This window comes from Vulpes lagopus, chromosome 11 (genome assembly GCF_018345385.1).
Source record: "Vulpes lagopus strain Blue_001 chromosome 11, ASM1834538v1, whole genome shotgun sequence".
Classification (NCBI taxonomy): domain Eukaryota; kingdom Metazoa; phylum Chordata; class Mammalia; order Carnivora; family Canidae; genus Vulpes; species Vulpes lagopus.
This window is the reverse complement of record NC_054834.1, coordinates 108,389,013-108,407,608: the sequence shown is the minus strand read 5'-3', so window position 1 is coordinate 108,407,608 and position 18,596 is coordinate 108,389,013. Positions and strand designations below refer to the sequence as shown.

The window sequence follows — 18,596 nt, the reverse complement described above, 5'->3', positions numbered from 1 at the left end:
CAAAATCTAAGAAAGAAAAGGGAGAAAAAAAAAAAGAAAAGGGAGAAAAACAGACCATGCCTACAGAAAAGACAACTCACAGAGAAGAAAAGTAGAAGAAAAATTTGAAAAAAAAAAAATGTTAGGCGCCTATATCATCAGGAAAATGCAAACCCTACAGCTACGTTCGAGAAGCACTTGGACGGACCTGGAAACAGGGAAGTGCACACCCATCCCATGTGGCGATTCGATTTCTCTGCACGAAAAACATATAAATTCTTAGACTTGCGTGCAAGCAGACACCCGCTAGCCTGAGCCCCGTGCGCTGCGGCGACAGCCTCGCCGGGCGCCAGCGTGCCCTTCTGCTACCGCCAGGTACCACGCAGCAGGTAAGCTGGCCTAATGGTGTTCATGTGCCAAGTCCCCCCAACCTGCCGTCACATGAAAAAAATAATCAAACTGCAAAAAGATACGTATGTACCTATACCTGTTACGGTTTTCCGAACAAACAGATGGACACTTCAGAATAATGATGATAGGACGTATAAAGACGTGATCATAATTCTGGATAATGTGGATAAAAGGAGGAAAGTGGGGCTTGATTCACCCTCGATTTTTATTCCCTAGAGAGGGAGAGGAAAATCCGGAGCAAGTGCAGCCCAAGGCTAATACCCGGTGAGCTGGGAGGGGAGCGGGACGTGCATCGTACACGACGGCGCGGCCGCGTCTGAAATGGTCCATGATTAAGATGAAAGTGCCTTAAACCAAAGCGGAAGCAGGAGAACCTATTCGTACCGTGAAGATGCGAGTCACTTCAAAGGCGCCAACCCCAAATCCTAGGTTGTGTGTCCCGCCCCGGGTTCCACGAGCCGAGCCTCCTCGCAGGTGCATGGGGGACGGCGGCCGCGCCTGCCCAGGCCCGTCTCCAGGGACCCCACACTGGGGCCCGGGGCCACCAGGAAGGAGCCCGCGTCCTCCCTTCCGGGACCGGCCCCTCCAGGGTCCCGGGGGCGCCTCGTGCTGCGCTGCACACGGGGTCGGGCCTGGAGCAGCACCTGCCGCGCAGCCTGGGGGCCTCGGGGGGCCGGGGAGAGCCCGTCGCTCCCCCCCCCACCTCGAGCTGCACCGCATTCAGGCTCCCGGGCGTCCCGGACCCAGGAGCACCTCATGGAAAGGCCCGTTCGCGCCTGCGGCGGAGCCCGCGAAGCTGGCCCAGGCCACCGGGCCGAGGCGGGTCCCAGCTGCCAGCCGGCGCCACCACTCCCGCCCGCCACCGCTGCCCACGGGGGACGGAGGACGCGATGCCCACCTGCTCGCTCCCGTCAGTCAGCCCTTGTCCTCCCAACCGCCCGCGGCCGGCGTCGCCGAGGTCTGCACACGGGCCGCCCGTGGCCAGGAGTCTTGGCAAGGCCCCGCCGCGCTCCACCTGCCCTACCTTGCCCAGGACTCCCCGGGCCCCCACCGACCAAGGGGCGCGGCGAGGACTGCGGAGACTCGCTCCTGGCGTGCGCTCTGCAGCTCCGGCCCAGGGCCCCCGGGGCTCAGGCATGAACGGCTGCCTTCACGACCCCAGGGTCCTGGGTTCGAGTCCCGCATCGGGCTCCCCGCGTGGAGCCTGCTTCGCCCTCTGCCTGGGTTTCTGCCTCTCTCTCTGGGTCTCTCATGAAGGAATAAATAAAATGTTTAAAATAAAATAAAATAAAATTCTAGTCCAATCTTTCATCCCATGTTTTAAGGATAGCTGCTTAAATGTGTTGTATTCGGGAATGTGGCTGACAGCAGAAGATTCTGAACTTGTGCGGTGCAACTACCCTACCAGCCCCAGAATTCAGTCAGCCTCGGGTTTCACAGAATGCGATCCTCTAAGACCAATAAGTTAATCAATCAGCTGCTTCCATTAGGATGTGAATGACCCTCTGTGCTGTGGAGGAGCACCTGACCTGGGGAGTACCTGGCTGGGGCAGTACCTGGCCAGATGAATACCTGGCCGGGGAGTACCTGGCTGGGGCAGTACCTGGCCAGAGGAGCACCTGGCCAGAAGAATACCTGGCTGGGGCAGTACCTTGCCAGAAGAATACCTGGCCGGGGGAGTACCTGGCCAGATGAATACCTGGCCAGGGGAGTACCTGGCCGGAGGAGTACTTGGCCAGAAGAATACCTGGCGAGGGAGTACCTGGCCAGAAGAATACCTGGCTGGGGCAGTACCTGGCAGGAGGAGTAACTGGCCAGAAGAATACCTGGCTGGGGCAGTACCTGGCCAGAAGAATACCTGGCCGGGGGAGTACCTGGCCGGGGAGTACCTGGCCAGGGGAGTACCTGGCGCTACTAGAGGAAACACGATTTACGCCTCCTCTCTATAATCAAAAATACGTAAGATTTTGCCTGCCTCGCAGCAGAGGCCTTTTCTGAGAACGTTTCCGGACACCGTTTGACGGACAAACACTCCTCCCCGACACCTGCAAAACATTCTCGTTCTTTCTACAGAGAAAAAACACTATCCATTGAATACAAAGTTTTCCGAAGAACCAGAGCCAGCATCATCGGCCTGTTGCACCTGAGAATATTCTCGCTCAGGTTAAGTTCTCTGGGCGGGAAAAAAATAACAACAGAGACGAGCGTCTGAGTTCAGTCCTGAAAGCCAGTTTGTCTTCTCAGCGCAACGAAAGGAGCAGTGGAACGGCCACAACCCGGAGCCCGCGGCTGAGCCGCTCGCCAGGCTCGCCCACCTGCTCGAGGCCCCTCCGAGGACACTCGTGGCTCGGCAGGTGACCCACTCCGCGGTAGGCTGCAGGACTTCCGACGACGGAAACACTCAGGCGCGTCGAGAGGCGGCCTGACCGAGGAGCACGGAGGCCCATCGCCAGCCGCCAGGCGGGGCCGTGAGGGCGCCAGGTCGCCGTCCCCGGCGACACACCGCAGCAGGCACCCCGACGTCCCAGCGCTGCCTGGACGAGCAGCGCCCTCCGGGAATCGCGCGCGGGCCTCCAGGAGCGTCGCACGTGTCACCGGATACTCGCAGCAGCTCTGAGGCCGCACACGGTGGCACAGCGGCCTCGGGCCCGGGCTCGGGGGCCACACGCGCCCTCTGCCCCGACAGGGACGCGGGCCCGGGCGCAGACGCATCCTGCCCAGCTCACCACCCCCGGTCCCAAGGCCGCCGCCCTGGCTCTCCGTGCCCGGAATTTTCCAGGGCGGCGCCGTCCCACACCACAGCCGTGAACTAATATTCAGCTCGTCACGCGGCTCTTTAGTGCCGACAAGGGGTTTGCTGTGGGCTCCGCCAGGCCGCGGGACAGACGGCTTCCGCTGGGTGGTCTTCGAGGCCACAGTCACGGGGGCACCTGTGCCAGGGCACTTAGAAACCTGTTTATCACCAGTGGCCGCGGGCAGTATTTTGAGGGGATGAGAAGGTCCCTTCTGCAAACCGGCGCCTGAGCGAGGGACGCGAAGGGGGCGGGAGTGAGAGGCATGAGGCCCTCATCATGCTGCAAACTGTGACAAAACAAAGTATGAGGGACAAAAAAAAAAAAAAAAGTAAAAATGGAAGGAAACAGAAATATAGGGCAGGACATGCCGGCCTCTCTAGAGGGCTCAGGTGTGAGCACCCGCCTCGGTAGGCCAGTAGCTTGACCGCGCCGCGGCTCTCCACCCTAGAGCATCACAGCATTTCTCAATTCGTGGCTTCAAATTCATTTTAATACCGTCAGCATTTGCCCCCAACTCCTAAGTCTAAGAACAAACACACTTTTTTTTTAATGACCGTACGTTTTGGCAGTGCTGACTACGTGTCGAGCCCTGTGATGGGCATGAGGAGTAGATATACGAACAGCGGAAGACACTCGGATTTCCTTCGATGCTCCTGTCAACAGGTACGGTCAGAATGACGCTATGGATCAACACGCTTCCCCGAGCGCTTCCTGAGCACGAGGATTCCAGGGCAGGAAGTGGTGGATGCACACATCTGTGCCCAAAGGGAGTTCAGAAGCTCAAGAGAAGGACAAAAGAAGCGCTCCGGGAACAAGGACAGACTAAAGCACCAGGTTATCAAATACTGTGTCTCCAAATAGAGGCCCTACGTGATCTAGAAGGAGAAAACCAAGCACGGCCTGGAAGCTCTGTGGAGCAAGTGGAGCTCAGCCAGCTGGGCCTGGGGGTAGTTAGAGGTGACAGAGGGAGGCAGGACGGTGCCCCTGGGGAGAGAGATGCCGGCAGATGTTAAATCTGTGTGGAGCTGGGACTCAGGGCAGGAAACAACATTCGGGGCCTGCTCTGGCTTCTCGGTGATCAGAAACCCAACCAGAGCCTGCTGAGGCAAAAATGGGAATTTATCAACTTACACAAGGAAAGGCAGCGCAAGCCAAACACGAGGGTAACAGCTATGCGGCCGGGCGCGGGGAACGCCTGGACCCGGGGGCTCCACCTCCGTGTACGGCGTCTCCTCTCCGTGCACACGGCGAGGCGCAAGGCGGACGAGAACGCTTAGGCCTCACGTCTTCTCATGGCCACCACCAAACGTGGACGGATGCGGGCAGCGGAAGAAACGGGAAGAGATGTGCCAGAGAATTCTACGTTATGACCTCGCCGAAGTTACTTGCAAACAATCGACTCTGACTGGAAAGTCATGACCAAAGCACAAAATGAACTGGAAGCCTCGCAGAGCATATTCCGGGGAGTCACGGACGACAATGCTACCTTCCCGCGAGGCTCAGTCGCGTGGTGCACCTGTAGTGTAAATAGAGTGTTACCTGCACAGATGTAACAAGCCAACCACACAGAGCCCTTAAAACTTTGCCACATATGGTCTGTAAGATTCACTCATTCGTTACTTGAAGCCCTACCTTCTCCTCATTAATTTTTATACAGTTCACTAAAAAGTCGTTACCTATTTTACCATTTCCGAAGGATTACTGCTTGTCCAGTGACAGTCACCTAGATGTTAAGAGAGGCAGGCTGACACTTGCAGGGATCAAAAGTCCAGAGCCACACGGCTACAGTTTATTTTATTTTATTTTATTATTTTTTTACGGGTATGGTTTAATTGGCTCCTCAACACCAAGTGCGTGCACGTGCATGTGGGTGCATGTGCGAGTGAGCGTGCGTGCGCGCGCACGGAGATAAAGCAAACTGTAACAGAGATAAAGCAAATACGACAAAATTTTGACAACCGTTGCATCGTGGTGAAGGATACGCAGATATTCATCCTACTATTTCAATTCTTCAGTACATTTCAAAATATTCATTACAAAAAGTTGGAGGGAAGTCGAAGCCTGTCAGAAGACTTCACATTTGCATGACAATACAATGAAAAGCTTAAGACAAGAAAGCAATGCTGCGGGAAGAGGCCCAGCAGTGAGGGATGGTCTGAGTGAGAGGGAGGAAAAGAAGAGGGAGCCCTAATGAGTCACTACCACAGACCCAACATATGGGGGGGGGGGGTGCAGTGGCACCTGGCAGAGCAAGCAGCTGTGAACAAAACGGAAGCAATGGATTTTTTTTTTAATTTTTATTTATTTATGATAGTCACAGAGAGAGAGAGAGAGGCAGAGACACAGGCAGAGGGAGAAGCAGGCTCCATGCACCGGGAACCCGACGTGGGACTCGATCCCGGGTCTCCAGGATCGCACCCTGGGCCAAAGGCAGGCGCCAAACCGCTGCGCTACCCAGGGATCCTGGAAGCAATGGATATTAAAGACACTGTGGTGTGTACTTGAAAGACCTCATGGAGTGACAGGTGAGTGTAAGGGGGGATGCCAGCTTCTCCAGGTCAGGTGATTACAAAAAGGACCGAAGAGATTCAATGGGCGCCATGGGGGTGGGAGGGTGGATCAGCCAGGTTAAGACCATGTCTTCCATTTAGTAAATTTATAAGTTACCTCTTCCATGTAAATATAGTTCACATTCTGAATGGCGAGGCATGTGGCACGATGGGTAAACGAGAGCCCCGAGAGACAACACACCACGCAAGAGCCCCAGGAGGCAAGCAGGCTGGGGCTCTAGCCCAAGGGAGAACAGCCGCGGGAGGCCCATATGCTCTCCCTGGTGAGCCACCTGTTTCAGTGTCTCAATTCCCCCAGCCTGGAAGAGTGACAAAATTTCAGGAGCTTTAAAAAAAAAAAAAAACCATAAACTGCATTACAGAAGGCTTCAGTGGTAAGAGCAAATTTCAACGATATCCACAAAAATACATCAGCGCCTATGGCTTAAGTCACGGCGAGGCCCTTCCTCCTGCTTCAGTAAACTTCAGCTAAATGGCCTCTTGCTACGAGCACATCTCTAGATTAACTGTAACGGAGAAAAACTCCCTGAACACATAAAATTCCTATCTATTAGGGTTTCATAAACTTTCTAATTTAGCAAGACAACAAGCAGCGGCTTCGTGTAATTACATTTTGTAAAAGTCTCAGTTTGGATGGTCAACCGTTCTTAACAAGATATGGTCTTAACCGTTCTTAAGTCGCTTTTCTCAGTGGGGTGTGGAAATGGAATTTGGGGTCACTGGAGGGGGAAGAAGAGGAGCCAGGGTGCCTTCATGACAGATTTGGGGAATGGCCACCAGGCTGGCACAGATGGGAGAGAAAGACGTTACAGGAGGCGTCAAGGCACATCGGGCCTGGGAAGCCTGGGTGGCGCAGCGGTTTAGCGTCTGCCTTCGGCTCAGGGCGTGACCCCGGGGTCCCGGGATCGAGTCCCGCGTTGGGCTCCCTGCAGGGAGCCTGCTTCTCCCTCCGCCTGTGTCTCTGCCTCTCTCTCTCTCTCTCTGTGTCTCTTATGAATAAATAAATTAAAAATCTTAAAAGAAAAAAAAAAGACACATCTGGCCTGCACTCTGTTCATGTTGAGGACAGACATATTAAGAAAACAGCACAATTTGGCCAAGGTGGAGACACGCCATCTGTTTTAATGGCAAAGTATTTGTGCTGTCTATCAACATAAATGCAAAAAGTACTGATTCCTAGGTCACCGCAAATCTACACTGGAAGAAACGGGCTTAGGCTTGAATTCTGAATTCCATTCCTCTATTTGGGAGAGAAGAGTGTATCATCAGTCTGGTGTCTTCAAGAAATTCATGCACACTGTGGAAGAAACTGCCTTATTTTTTTTCTCTTTTCTAAAAAAAAAAAATCTCAAAATGATGAGTCATAAAAGCAGGAAATAAAATTCCAGAGAATACCAAAGATAAAAGGGAACAGAATTACATTGTTATCACAGAAAGAAATGGGGGGAAAAAAAATCCAAATCAGATGTAAGAAAATCATCCCCTTCATTTGCCTTTTTACATCACTTTGAAACGATTTCCCCTAAACCTGTGTCTCCACGGTATCCTCTCCACGCCCACAACACAGCACTTACCACGCTCTATTCTCATTTATGGTCTCTTGGTCTAGTCCCCACTGGGTGTCCTGTGCAATCAGTGGTGAGGGAGCACCTGGCAAATAGTAGGTACTTGGTGAGCTTTATTTAAAAAAAAAAAAAGGATGAATGAAATCAGTCACTGTAGGAATCCCATATATTACCTCTGGCCCCATATATAAACCAATATACATTGTACTGAATTGGAGTACACACATTTCCTTTTCCCATATATATACTTTCCAAAGAGGCACTCTCCTGAACCCAAACGTGTAAACCTTGGCCAGTTCATTCCAAAAGCCCTACAGCCTCTTCCCTATATGATGCCCTTTCCCTTTATATCCTCTGTAGAGAAGCTACCTCAAGCATGGGAATGAAAGAAAGAATCTAATTAAATATTTCTCTACATGGGGTCATCCACTTATTCCATAAATATTTACGCAGGACTACAACCCCAACCAAAACAATTATTGCACCTAGTCCGGCTTCTAATCCGACTTCTAATCTGGGGAAGGCAAATATGGAAATCCGGGGTGGGTGCCTGGCTACAAATCAACGACCTACATTGAACAAGCTTACGAGAGCACATCACCGAGGAACCCAGCTCAGTTTGGAAAGTCTAAGGAAACCTGTTTAGAAGAAGTAGCATTTAAGCTGACATCTGGACTTTGGGTGAATTAGCCAGGTGAACCCCATGCGTGCGTGCGTGTGTGTGTCAGAAGCCCCGAGGTCTCACTCAAGGGGCGGAGAACTAGAGCTGAGACTGGAATAGTAAATCCTGCAAAGCCTCGTCAGGGCACGTCCAGACCTTTGACTTGGTTCTCAATGTCCTGGGAAGCTTGATCAGGTTTGTATTTAAAAATAAAATGACCCCTACGGGGTGGGGAGCAGATGATCCCCGTGGTTGCTCTGGGGAACGTGGATTTAGAGCATCAAGAACGGACACTGGAAGGCCATCGTATGCCGATCTGAAGCACGGCTGAAGAATAAACGGAAGCAGGGCAGGGGCAGTGAGGACGGGGAACGCGACCAGGGGAGGAGGACTCGGGAGACAGGCAGACGAAGGGGGAGGTGCAGACGACGGCAGGACGGTACCCCCGGCTCTCCCACGCGGCCCAGTGAGGCGCTGCATGGGTTTTTAATAACAGGAAGGAAGGAAGGAAGGAAGGAAGGAAGGAAGGAAGGAGAATGTGGTCAAAGTTAAAAACTCCCACTTCTAAGAAACATAAATTCCAAGGGATTATAACTAAAGAAAAAAATAAAGGAGGAGATTTTTCTATTCTGGAAGGTGTGGGGGGAAAATGCAAGTGTCTAGTTTTAGACACGCTTACACGGAAACACCTGTGATACACCCCCAGAAAGGTCAAAATAAGCGGCCGATATATACGGGGTGAGCTCTGGGGAGTCTCAGCACGGAGATGGCACCTAAAGCAACGTAAGGGGTGAGACCACCTCGTGAGACGGGAGTGAGAAGACCGTGAGAAAGTGTTAAATGAAATGAAACCATGAACTATCTTTTCCTATCGTTGTGTCTTGGGATATAAAGATATTTTAGCGACCTATATATTACGGCACCAAACGCTTCATGATTGCAATATCAGTACTCGAGCATTACTTCTTAAAAACAGCATAATTATTGCCTAGCAAATCAGCCAAAGCCATAGACGCGATGCTGTGTTACTGGTAAGAGACGCTGAGGGAGGGAAGGGCAGTACACTGGTCAGTACATCTTCATCCGCCTCCGTCAGGCCGACCTTTAAGCTGCTGGATCCGTGATGCCTCCCCCCTGCCCCCCCCCGCAGCAGCCCCTGCAGAGCTCCGGACCCTGAGCCGGTCCTTACGTCCACGGAGCGGAACGGTCACAGGGAGGCCTGCGTTGGCCAGCGGTGCCTATTTCTTTTTTGCAACACATGCTGCTGTCTGACCTTTGGAACATCAGAATGTGTCGAAACACAAATCTCTCCAATCGGATTTTCAAATGGAAGGAAAAAATTCTGCAATATAAAGTCGTCCCTCAAAACAAACTCCGCACTCGGCTGACCCACTCTCCGCAGCATCTAAACTTGCCCAATGTAACCAGTTATTCGTGAAAACCAGGGGAGGCATGCGCCAGAAAGGGTGAGTAGGAAAACCAGACAGGTTTCCGCGGGTTTACAAACACTATTAACTCAGAAAGCCCAGAGCAGCTCTGGTAAGGAAAGCAGCAAGTCCAACTGCCGGCGGACTTAAGGCTTTATAAGCCGAAATGACATTTTGACCCCAAAGGTGTTTAAAGACCAAAGATTAATACATGTTTTTTTCAGTGGGTGGGGAAAGGCTTAGGATTTTATAAATTGCGAACCACCAGGGTAGGTCCTCCTCTGCTAAAACTGATTGAGGTTTAGAATCAGGCCTAGAGGGATTAGATGACTCACAGAATCATCAGAGCCCTTATTAAGACTATTGACTTAATCTCAGTGACCCCATCCCTCGGTGGAAAGGCCAAAAGCCAAGATGTAGAGGGTTTTGGGGCTGACAGCCAAAGACTCGTGAGCGGAGGATTTTTTCAGGTATGAGGCATCCCACCAGGTGACCATACAATGGAACGTGGACGTAAAGCAACGCGGAGCCGTGCGACTCAGCCCAAGGTGTCTGCTGCGCATGGGTGGCCGTTCCCCAAACGGGACAGAGAAGCCAAAGGATGAAAGGGGACTGCCCGAGGCACGTGCATCCGAAGGCACCAGCTGTTTTAAGGGGTAAGGAGGTCCCTGCCAGGAGGACCAGTCACGCTGCCGTCCCACTCACTAACCGGACCGGGTGCAGAGGGCAGTGAGCACCCCCCCCCCCGTACACCCAGGAGGAGGGACGGCCCCAGCCACAGCCCGTGAGCACCTTCCACTCCCTGGGCCTCACTCCCCGGACCCTCCCTCGTTCTCGTCCCGGGGAGTCAGATCACTCCGGACTCCTTTCTCTCCAGACCCCAGGTTCACACCCCGCACTCACCCAAGCTCGGGCAATCACGACCCCTTCCCTGGTGGCAAGACAGTGGCCCGGAAGCAGCTGTAAACCACACGTTCTCTTGATTCTCCTCACTCAACTCACAAACGTGAATCCGTTGATGGGGAAAGTTTAGAGGATTTAAAAATCACTCATTTTGGTCATATTTTTCAAGGAAATCATCAAATTATTCTTGCTTATCAGCCTTATCAGACTTTGTACCTGCCGGGGGGCACCTCGACGTCTGTTCTAGCTCCCATCATATAGACGTGGGTGGCCATTCCATCCCTGCCGGGCAAAGCACTGAGAGCCCGGTCATCTCTACCTCGTCCTAGTTCCAAGAGCAAAGGATTTCTAAAGGGCTTATTATAATCTGCAGAGTGAAAAATTCGTATTCTTAACTATCACATATATATTTTTTTAAGATGTTATTTATTTATGCATGAGAGACACAGAGAGAGAGGCAGAGACACAGGCAGAGGGAGAAGCAGGCCCAATGCAGGACTCGATCCCAGCACCCCAGGGTCACGGCCTGAGCTGAAGGCGGCACTAAACGGGCCACCCTGGGATCCCCTATCACATATTTTAATTGATATTAAACACTTCTCCACTCTAAATAGCACTGGAAGTTCAGATTAGCTGCTTCACACGTTAGTATTAAACAATTTCCTTAATAAATAAATAAATAAACAAAATGATTTTCTTGCTCGTGATTATGAATGAGAGTTAAACTGATTAATTTGGGGAGTAGTAAACCATAGCTCTGCTGCTCAAAGTCCAAAAGCTAATAGCACAAATACATTAGAAATTATACTCTGACAAGTACTTATTTTACGAAGAGACGTCTCTAAATGCAAATATCTGGAACACACCAATTCATTTAAATACAGAAAGCAGGTAGATACTTTGCAGTATGTTCAAAGTGTTGAAGAAACAGAACCCCCTTAACGATACTGAGCATATTTTGACAACTTAATTTCTATCATTTCCAAAAACAGGAGAGCAAGCAAGGGTGGAACAGGTCACAGGATCCAGTGAGCCGGCGATTCCCAGACACCTGCGACTTCTTGTCAACTCCTGGGCATAGTTAGTCCATCAGGAAAAACAAACCATCCACGCGTCCATCCTGCTTCTGTGTCTGTTATAGAGCAGCGGACGAGGCGGGTGGGAATAAAACCCTGGATGCTGGATGTATTTTATCTCAGAAAATCCAAAGGATATGGAATTCGACAACATCCCTGGAGTTCTTGTCCCAGGGATAAGCCAGGGCCCTCACGGCGGGAGCTCCGCTTTGAGTCTGGGCATCTCCCCCAGCTTCCGACTAACTGGTCCCCTAAAGCCAGCGAGCATTCAGGTCCATACACACGAACTGGTACTGCCGTCGCTGAGTAAGCGTCCTAAAGGTCGGCAGAGCTAACAAGTCAATGAAAACAACGTCGTTCTTGATTCCTATTTCTTTACTGAACGGAAACAAACCTGAACCAAGCACAATAACTGATCGTGCTAATGCATACTGGCCTCTCAATTATTTTGGTTAGAAAAGCTCCTTCGGAGAAGAAGTACACGAGATAGAAATCAAGTTCTTGCTCCCGTAGATTTAAGGTTTCATAAATTAAGATTTAAATCTTAATCTGTTTAAGACATAGAACCTTAACAAGGAGATCTCTATTTAAGGTTTTTGTATTTATTTATTTGACAGAGAGCGCGAGCACAGCAGCAAGGGGAGCAGTAGGTGCAGAGGGAGGGGAGGCAGGCACCCCCACCCCAAGCAGGGCGTGTGATGCGGGACTGGACCCCAGGGCCCAGGATCCTGCCCTGAGTGCTGCAATGCTACCAGGCCTCAGCAAGCCTGGGCGTGGGTGCAGCGGGACCCACCGGGCCCGGGACACTCTGGGTACCTGGATCCCAGCGGCATGAGACATGGTGGCAGGGACACAAAGCGATTACCTCATCCTGACACAGGTGACCCGATGTGGAAGGAATCCCCTCCCGAGAATCACAGGGCGCCCAGGAGCTCTGCAGGCCTGGGACCTGGGACCTGGGACGCCAAGGCGCGGGGATGCTGCTCACGGGGATATTGCTTGCAGGGTGCTGCCTTCAAGAGGCATCTCCCACGCTCTTTGAAGCCCACAGCAGCCCTGAGAGCTTCCGACGCACTGCCATACAACACCTAGCTTTCAAAGATCCAGAATTTTCCAGGTAAATACTATGAGGCATACCTCTCCCCGAGCTGATGGAAAGCACCGTACCCACTTCCCAGGCAAGGCCACAGGGCGCAAAGGAAATTAAGACGCATGACACTAAGCCACAGGGATGGGCACGACAGGGCAGCTGACCCAGTTCGCCGGTTGCTGGAGGAGAACCCAGGTCAGTACTCTGAAGGAAAACCTAGGTCAGTACTCTGAAGGAGCAGCCAGGTCAGTACTCTGGAGGTGCACCCAGGTCAGTACTCTGGAGGTGCACCCAGGTCAGTACTCTGGAGGAGCACCCAGGTCACTACTCTGAAGGAGCACCCGGTCAGTACACTGAAGAAGAACTCAGGTCAGTACTCTGGAGGAGCACCCAAGTCAGTACTCTGGAGGAGCACCCAGGTCAGTACTCTGAAGGAGCACCCAGGTCAGTACTCTGGAGGAGCACCCAGGTCAGTACTCTGGAGGAGCACTCAGGTCAGTACTCTGGAGGAGCACCCAGGTCAGTACTCTGGAGGAGAACCCAGGTCAGTACTCTGGAGGAGAACCCAGGTCAGTACTCGCACACTCAACTGCAGGCAAGCTAGAGCTTTGTTCCAAAACCCCTACTGGGTCATTCCTCCTCGGCCACATTAGAAACATTACAAAACCTGCACCGACGCAAACTGAGCTCCGATTCAGCACAGAGGCACGTGCTTCGCAACCAGTAGCCAAGAGCAAGCAAGAGCTCCCTTGGGTCACTAAGGTCCTGGAAGGAGTCGGGATTGCCCCGCCCGGGGTGATTAGGGGAATTCGAGCAGCAGCTGTCTCTCGCTGCGGGCCAGGGCTGGCCCGGGAAGGCGGCCGGCGGGAACCTTCCACGGCCACGGGCAGGGGGTGGTCACGGAGCCGATTCGCATGCCAAAAACACAAAGTGGTACAGTTAGGGTGCGTCCACCTCAAAGCCGTCGGTTCTCCCCAGCCCGGCCCCCAGTGCCCGCACAGTGGGGCTGACTGCACGTGCGGGGAGACAGCGGCGCGGGGGCTCCCAGGCAGCGCTTCTAAAGGCTCCTCTGCTGACCCGTACATCCGACGGCCTCCAAACCCGAAAGGCCACAACATGGGTCAGTGAAGTGTACAAACCTTTCACACCACGAATCTCTCTCTCTCCAGAAGCTTCTTCTGCATGCAAGGTTCGAGGAGGTGCCCCGTGTCTGCCTCACGCGGAGAATCGGAAACGGGGCTCGTTATTTTCTCCAGCTCCCCTGGCCCCCAAGCTGCCACGTGCACCGGCGGAGCCACCGGGCGGCCCCCAGCCCTGGTCCCCGCGCCCACCGCTCTCCAAAGACGCACAAGGTAATGAGAAAATAGACACTTTTTTTAACACGCTGATTATTTTAATCCCATGTTCAACTCCTTCACCCCCACCTCTAACTGCTCAGCCACAGGGACATACAGAGCACAGGAGCCTCGAGACTGAGGGTACCCAGGATACGCAGCCCTGTCAACACTTAGCTCCTCTACGACGCCCCGACGAGGCTGTCACACACCAGCCACTTTTCTGAGTTTTGCCCATGACAAGGCCCGTCGTTCTTCACGTAACACGCCCAGAGTATCAGAAGCACCAAGCGGAGTCGAGGAATTAACTCAAGCTCCCTGCCAGGTACTTGGAGGCGTGTTAATACCTCCCGGGTCAGAAGAGGATTGGAAGTGGCCTCGGGTGAGCGCTGGCGACAGGACGCACTCAGAGGATACACACGAAAGCAGCTGAAGATCTAAACCTCACGACGCCTCCTTACGCATGTTTCTGTCTGACGTTTCTTTACTTTTACATCACCCCCCGCTGAGCCCCGGGGCGGGATTTCACAAGCTAAGCCAGCAGCACACGCTGGATGCCGGCAGTCGTGTGTGTTCACTTTACTCACCTGTTCAGCCAACTGAGCCGAGCCTCGGCGCGACCCTCGCTCTTCCAAGTACTTGGAACGTGGATAACCGGGCGGACCGGGAGCAGGGCGCGGGCCCCGGGGCTCCCGAGGTTCCAGGAGGAGGAGGCCGGCCCGCGGGACAGGCTGCAGGTGGCGAGGGCCCCGGGGAAGAAGCCACGCAAAGGGGCCGGCGGGCTCCTAGGCAGCGGCGCTGCTCAGGAAGGGCGACTTCGCCACAGTGACAGCCAGCACGCCCGGGGACGTCAAGCCTCGGAATTCCAGGCAGGGAAAACGGCAGGTGCAAAGGCCCCACTCGCAAATGGACCACACAGAGCCCGTGTGCTGAGACCGGGTCAGAGACGGAGGGGGGTGCACAGGGAGGGTCTACGCCTCGGGGCCTGGCATCTGGTGTGAAGGGAAAGGGCAGCCCCCGGAGGGCCGTGAGTGATCCTATGTCCCGTTTCTCAAGAGGTCACCAGCTGCGAGGGAACCGCAGGACAAAGGCTGCCGAGGAACATCTTCACTCGTTTATTGGTCGTATCTCCCCATAGGCCTCATCGATGGACACCACAGGGACCAGAACCCCAATCAACTGAATGGCTCCCTTGCCTGCCCCTGGCTCTGGGGAGTTCGTGGTTCAGGGAAGAGCCCAAGTCACAGTAGGTCACTCCGCAGGCTCTAATGGGATCTACTAGAGAGTGATCCCTTTATTCGGGTTGAGCTAATACGTAAATAAGACAAACACTGGGACACCCGGGTGGCTCGGAGGTTAAGCGTCTGCCTTGGGCCCAGGGCGTGACCCTGGAGACCCAGAATTGGGTCCCCCATCGGGCTCCCTGCATGGAGCCTGCTTCTCCCTCTGCCTGTGTCTCTGCCTCTTTCTCTCTTTCTCTGCCTCTTTCATGAATAAATACATCTTTAAAAAATAAAAATTGAAATTAAAAATAAAACAAACATTGCCAGGCTGTGGAACAAGAACGTTTTCCAGAAACATTTTCACAGGTGTTTTGATCTGCAGCTCGGTGCCACGGTTCTCCCGCGGTCGCAGTTTCTCATGACTCGCATCTGCACACAGACCCGCGGGGTCAGACCCGGGGTCACGGATTACGGTTCCTGGGGGAGGCCGGGTCAACACGGGGTCGCTCGGGGGCACGGGTGCCTGGCCGGGGGCGCCCCACGCTGGGGCTGGACCTCCTGAGCACGCTCTGGGGTCCTGGGGTCGGGGCCGGCGTCCCTGCGGGGGCTCCGGGCCTGCAGCGCGCGGGCGGGCTGGGTCACCTGGGGGTCACCAGGCGGGGGCTGAGCTGGACCCTGCAGGCGGACGGGGAGGGGCTGAGGTGGACCCTGCAGGCGGACGGGGGGGGGCTGAGGTGGACCCTGCAGGTGGATGGGGGGGGGCTGAGGTGGACCCTGCAGGTGGACGGCGGGGGGGGGGGGGGGCTGAGGTGGACCCTGCAGGCGGACGGGGGGGGGCTGAGGTGGACCCTGCAGGTGGACGGCGGGGGGGGGGGGCTGAGGTGGACCCTGCAGGCGGACGGGGGGGGGGGGCCTGGGCTGGACCCTGCAGGCGGACGGGGGGGGGGGCTGAGCTGGACCCTGCAGGCGGACGGGGGGGGGGGGCCTGGGCTGGACCCTGCAGGCGGACGGGGGGGGGGGGGCCTGAGCTGGACCCTGCAGGCGGGACGGGGGGGGGGGGGGGCTGAGCTCGACCCTGCAGGCGGACGGGGGGGGGTCCTGAGCTCAACCCTGCAGGCGGACGGGGGGGGGGCCTGGGCTGGACCCTGCAGGCGGACGGGGAGGGGCTGAGGTGGACCCTGCAGGCGGACGGGGAGGGGCTGAGGTGGACCCTGCAGGCGGACGGGGGGGGGGGCTGAGGTGGACCCTGCAGGTGGACGGCGGGGGGGGGGGGCTGAGGTGGACCCTGCAGGCAGACGGGGGGGGGGGGGGGGCTGAGCTGGACCCTCCAGGCGGACGGGGGGGGGGGGGCTGAGCTGGACCATGCAGGCGGACGGGGGGGGGGCCTGAGCTGGACCCTGCAGGCGGACGGGGGGGGGCTGAGCTGGACCCTGAGGCGGACGGGAGGACCCCACCCCCTCCAGCCCTCTACCAGCACCGTGCGCAGGACCAGGCAGCAGGATGTTTGCACAAAAAGAAACGTGGGAGCGCGGGTCACGGTGCGGGAGCCGGGGCGCACCTGCCCAGCCTGCTGGAGCCCTGATGCTCGCTCTTCCTCCCCCCTCCGCGGGCAGGCGGCCTGGTTGGCCCCTGCTGCCCGCAGCCCGCCCCCGCCCCAGAGCCCGGGCACCTGCGCCTCCGCTCCGCGCCGCGCCGCCAGCAGGGGAGCAGCAGGGGAGCAGCAGGGGAGCAGCAGGGGAGCAGCAGGGGAGCAGCAGGGGCCGGCCCGCGGGGGCCCTGCGGGCACTGAGGGCCTCGCCCCGCCCCGCCCCGCCCCGCCCTCCATCACCCCGGCTGTTCCGTGGTGTCCCGCGGCGTGGCCCTGGAAGGAGGCCCGCGGACCGACGTGCAGCCCGGGAGGGAAGGGGGATGCGGACGGCCCAGGGGCGCGCACCGGGCGGGCCGTGCAGGGGGCGCGGGGGCGAGGCGGGGCGGGCCGGGCCGGGCTCCCCGTCCCTCCCCTCGCCCTCCCCCTCCCCCTCCCCCTCCCCCTCCCCGGCGGCACCTACCTGCGGCGGGCGCGGTGGGCGAGGGCGCCGGGGGCCCCGGCCGGTCCCGCGCCGCCTCCTCCCGCTGCCGCTGCCGCTGCCGCTGCTGCTGGATGAGGCTGAGGTCGGAGCGGCCGAGCTCGGCGCGGGCGGCCGCGGGGACCAGGCGCGCGCTCAGCAGCACCGCGGCCAGGCCCAGCAGCACCGCCCCGGGCACGCGCCGGCCGAGCCCCGCCATGGCCGACAGCCCGCGGGCCGCGGGGGCATATTGCGGGCTCCGGCGGCGGGGCCCGGGCTGCGCGCTCCCGCTCCCGCTCCCGCTCCCGCTCCCGCTCCCGCTCCCGCTCCGCTCCCGCCCGCCCCGCTCCGCCCCCGCTCCCGGCTGCCTCGCTCCCTGGCGCTCGCGCTCGCGCAGTCTGCGGCACACAGCCTCGCCGGGAGGAGGAGGAGGAGGAGGAGGAGGAGGAGGGCGGAGGGGACGGGAGGAGGAGGCGGGAGGAGGAGGGAGACAGACGACGGATGAGGCGAGGTCTGCAGAAGACGAGGGTCCGGGGAGGAGGGGGCGGGCCTGCGGAGAGAGGGAGAGGAGGAGGGGCGCTGGAGGAGAGGGGCCTGGCAGTCTGCAGAAGGGGAGGGTCCGGAGGAGGGGCGGGCTCTGCGGAGGAGGGGGGGGGGAGGGGCGCGGAGGAGAGGGGAGAAGGAGGAGAGAGGGGTGGAGGCGAGGGTCTGCGGCGGGAGGAGGGGCGGGGCCTGGGGGAGGGAGAGGGAGGGGAGGGCGGGGCCTGGGAGAGGGCGAAGGGGTCCGGGAGGAGGGAGGAGGCGGGGCGCGGAGGGAGGGTCTGCAAGAAGAGGGAGGATGGCGGGGAGAGGGTGGCGGCGTGCGGGAGGAGGGGGGGGGGACAAATAAATAAATAAATAAATAAATATCCAAAATGGGTTAAAGACAGGGCACCTGGGTAGTTCAGTCAATTAAGCATCTGCCTTCAGCTCAGGTCATGATCCTGGGGTCCTGGATGGAGCCCCACATGGGGCTTCCTGCTCAGCAGGGAGTCTGCTGCTCCCTCTACCTCTGCTCCTCCTGCCACTCATGCTCACTCTCTCTGTCTCAAATAAATAAATAAATATCCAAAATGGGTTAAAGACAGGGCACCTGGGTAGTTCAGTCAATTAAGCATCTGCCTTCAGCTCAGGTCATGATCCTGGGGTCCTGGGATGGAGCCCCACATGGGGGGCTTCAGGCTCAGCGGGGAGTCTGCTGCTCCCTCTACCTCTGCTCCTCCTGCCACTCATGCTCACTCTCTCTGTCTCAAATAAATAAATAAATATCCAAAATGGGTTAAAGACAGGGCACCTGGGTAGTTCAGTCAATTAAGCATCTGCCTTCAGCTCAGGTCATGATCCTGGGGTCCTGGGATGGAGCCCCACATGGGGGGCTTCAGGCTCAGCGGGGAGTCTGCTGCTCCCTCTACCTCTGCTCCTCCTGCCACTCATGCTCACTCTCTCTGTCTCAAATAAATAAATAAATATCCAAAATG

The 18,596-nt window shown here is 56.4% G+C and overlaps 1 protein-coding gene across 3 annotated transcripts in view; it reads right to left on the bottom strand.

The window, feature by feature from the left end:
* Window positions 1-17,420, bottom strand: part of FAM171B (family with sequence similarity 171 member B) — a 62,273-nt gene extending 44,853 nt beyond the window's left edge. Inside the window, exon 1 of one of the 3 annotated variants that reach the window (XM_041722196.1) lies at window positions 17,083-17,420. In XM_041722196.1, coding sequence (XP_041578130.1) covers window positions 17,083-17,299 — 217 coding nt within the window. In that variant the 5' untranslated portion in view covers window positions 17,300-17,420. Of the gene's footprint in view, window positions 1-4,316; window positions 5,026-7,329; window positions 7,361-17,082 lie in introns of those variants that run through there. The other 2 variants (XM_041722197.1, XM_041722199.1) reach the window with 2 other exon arrangements.
* Window positions 17,421-18,596: the final 1,176 nt, after the last annotated feature.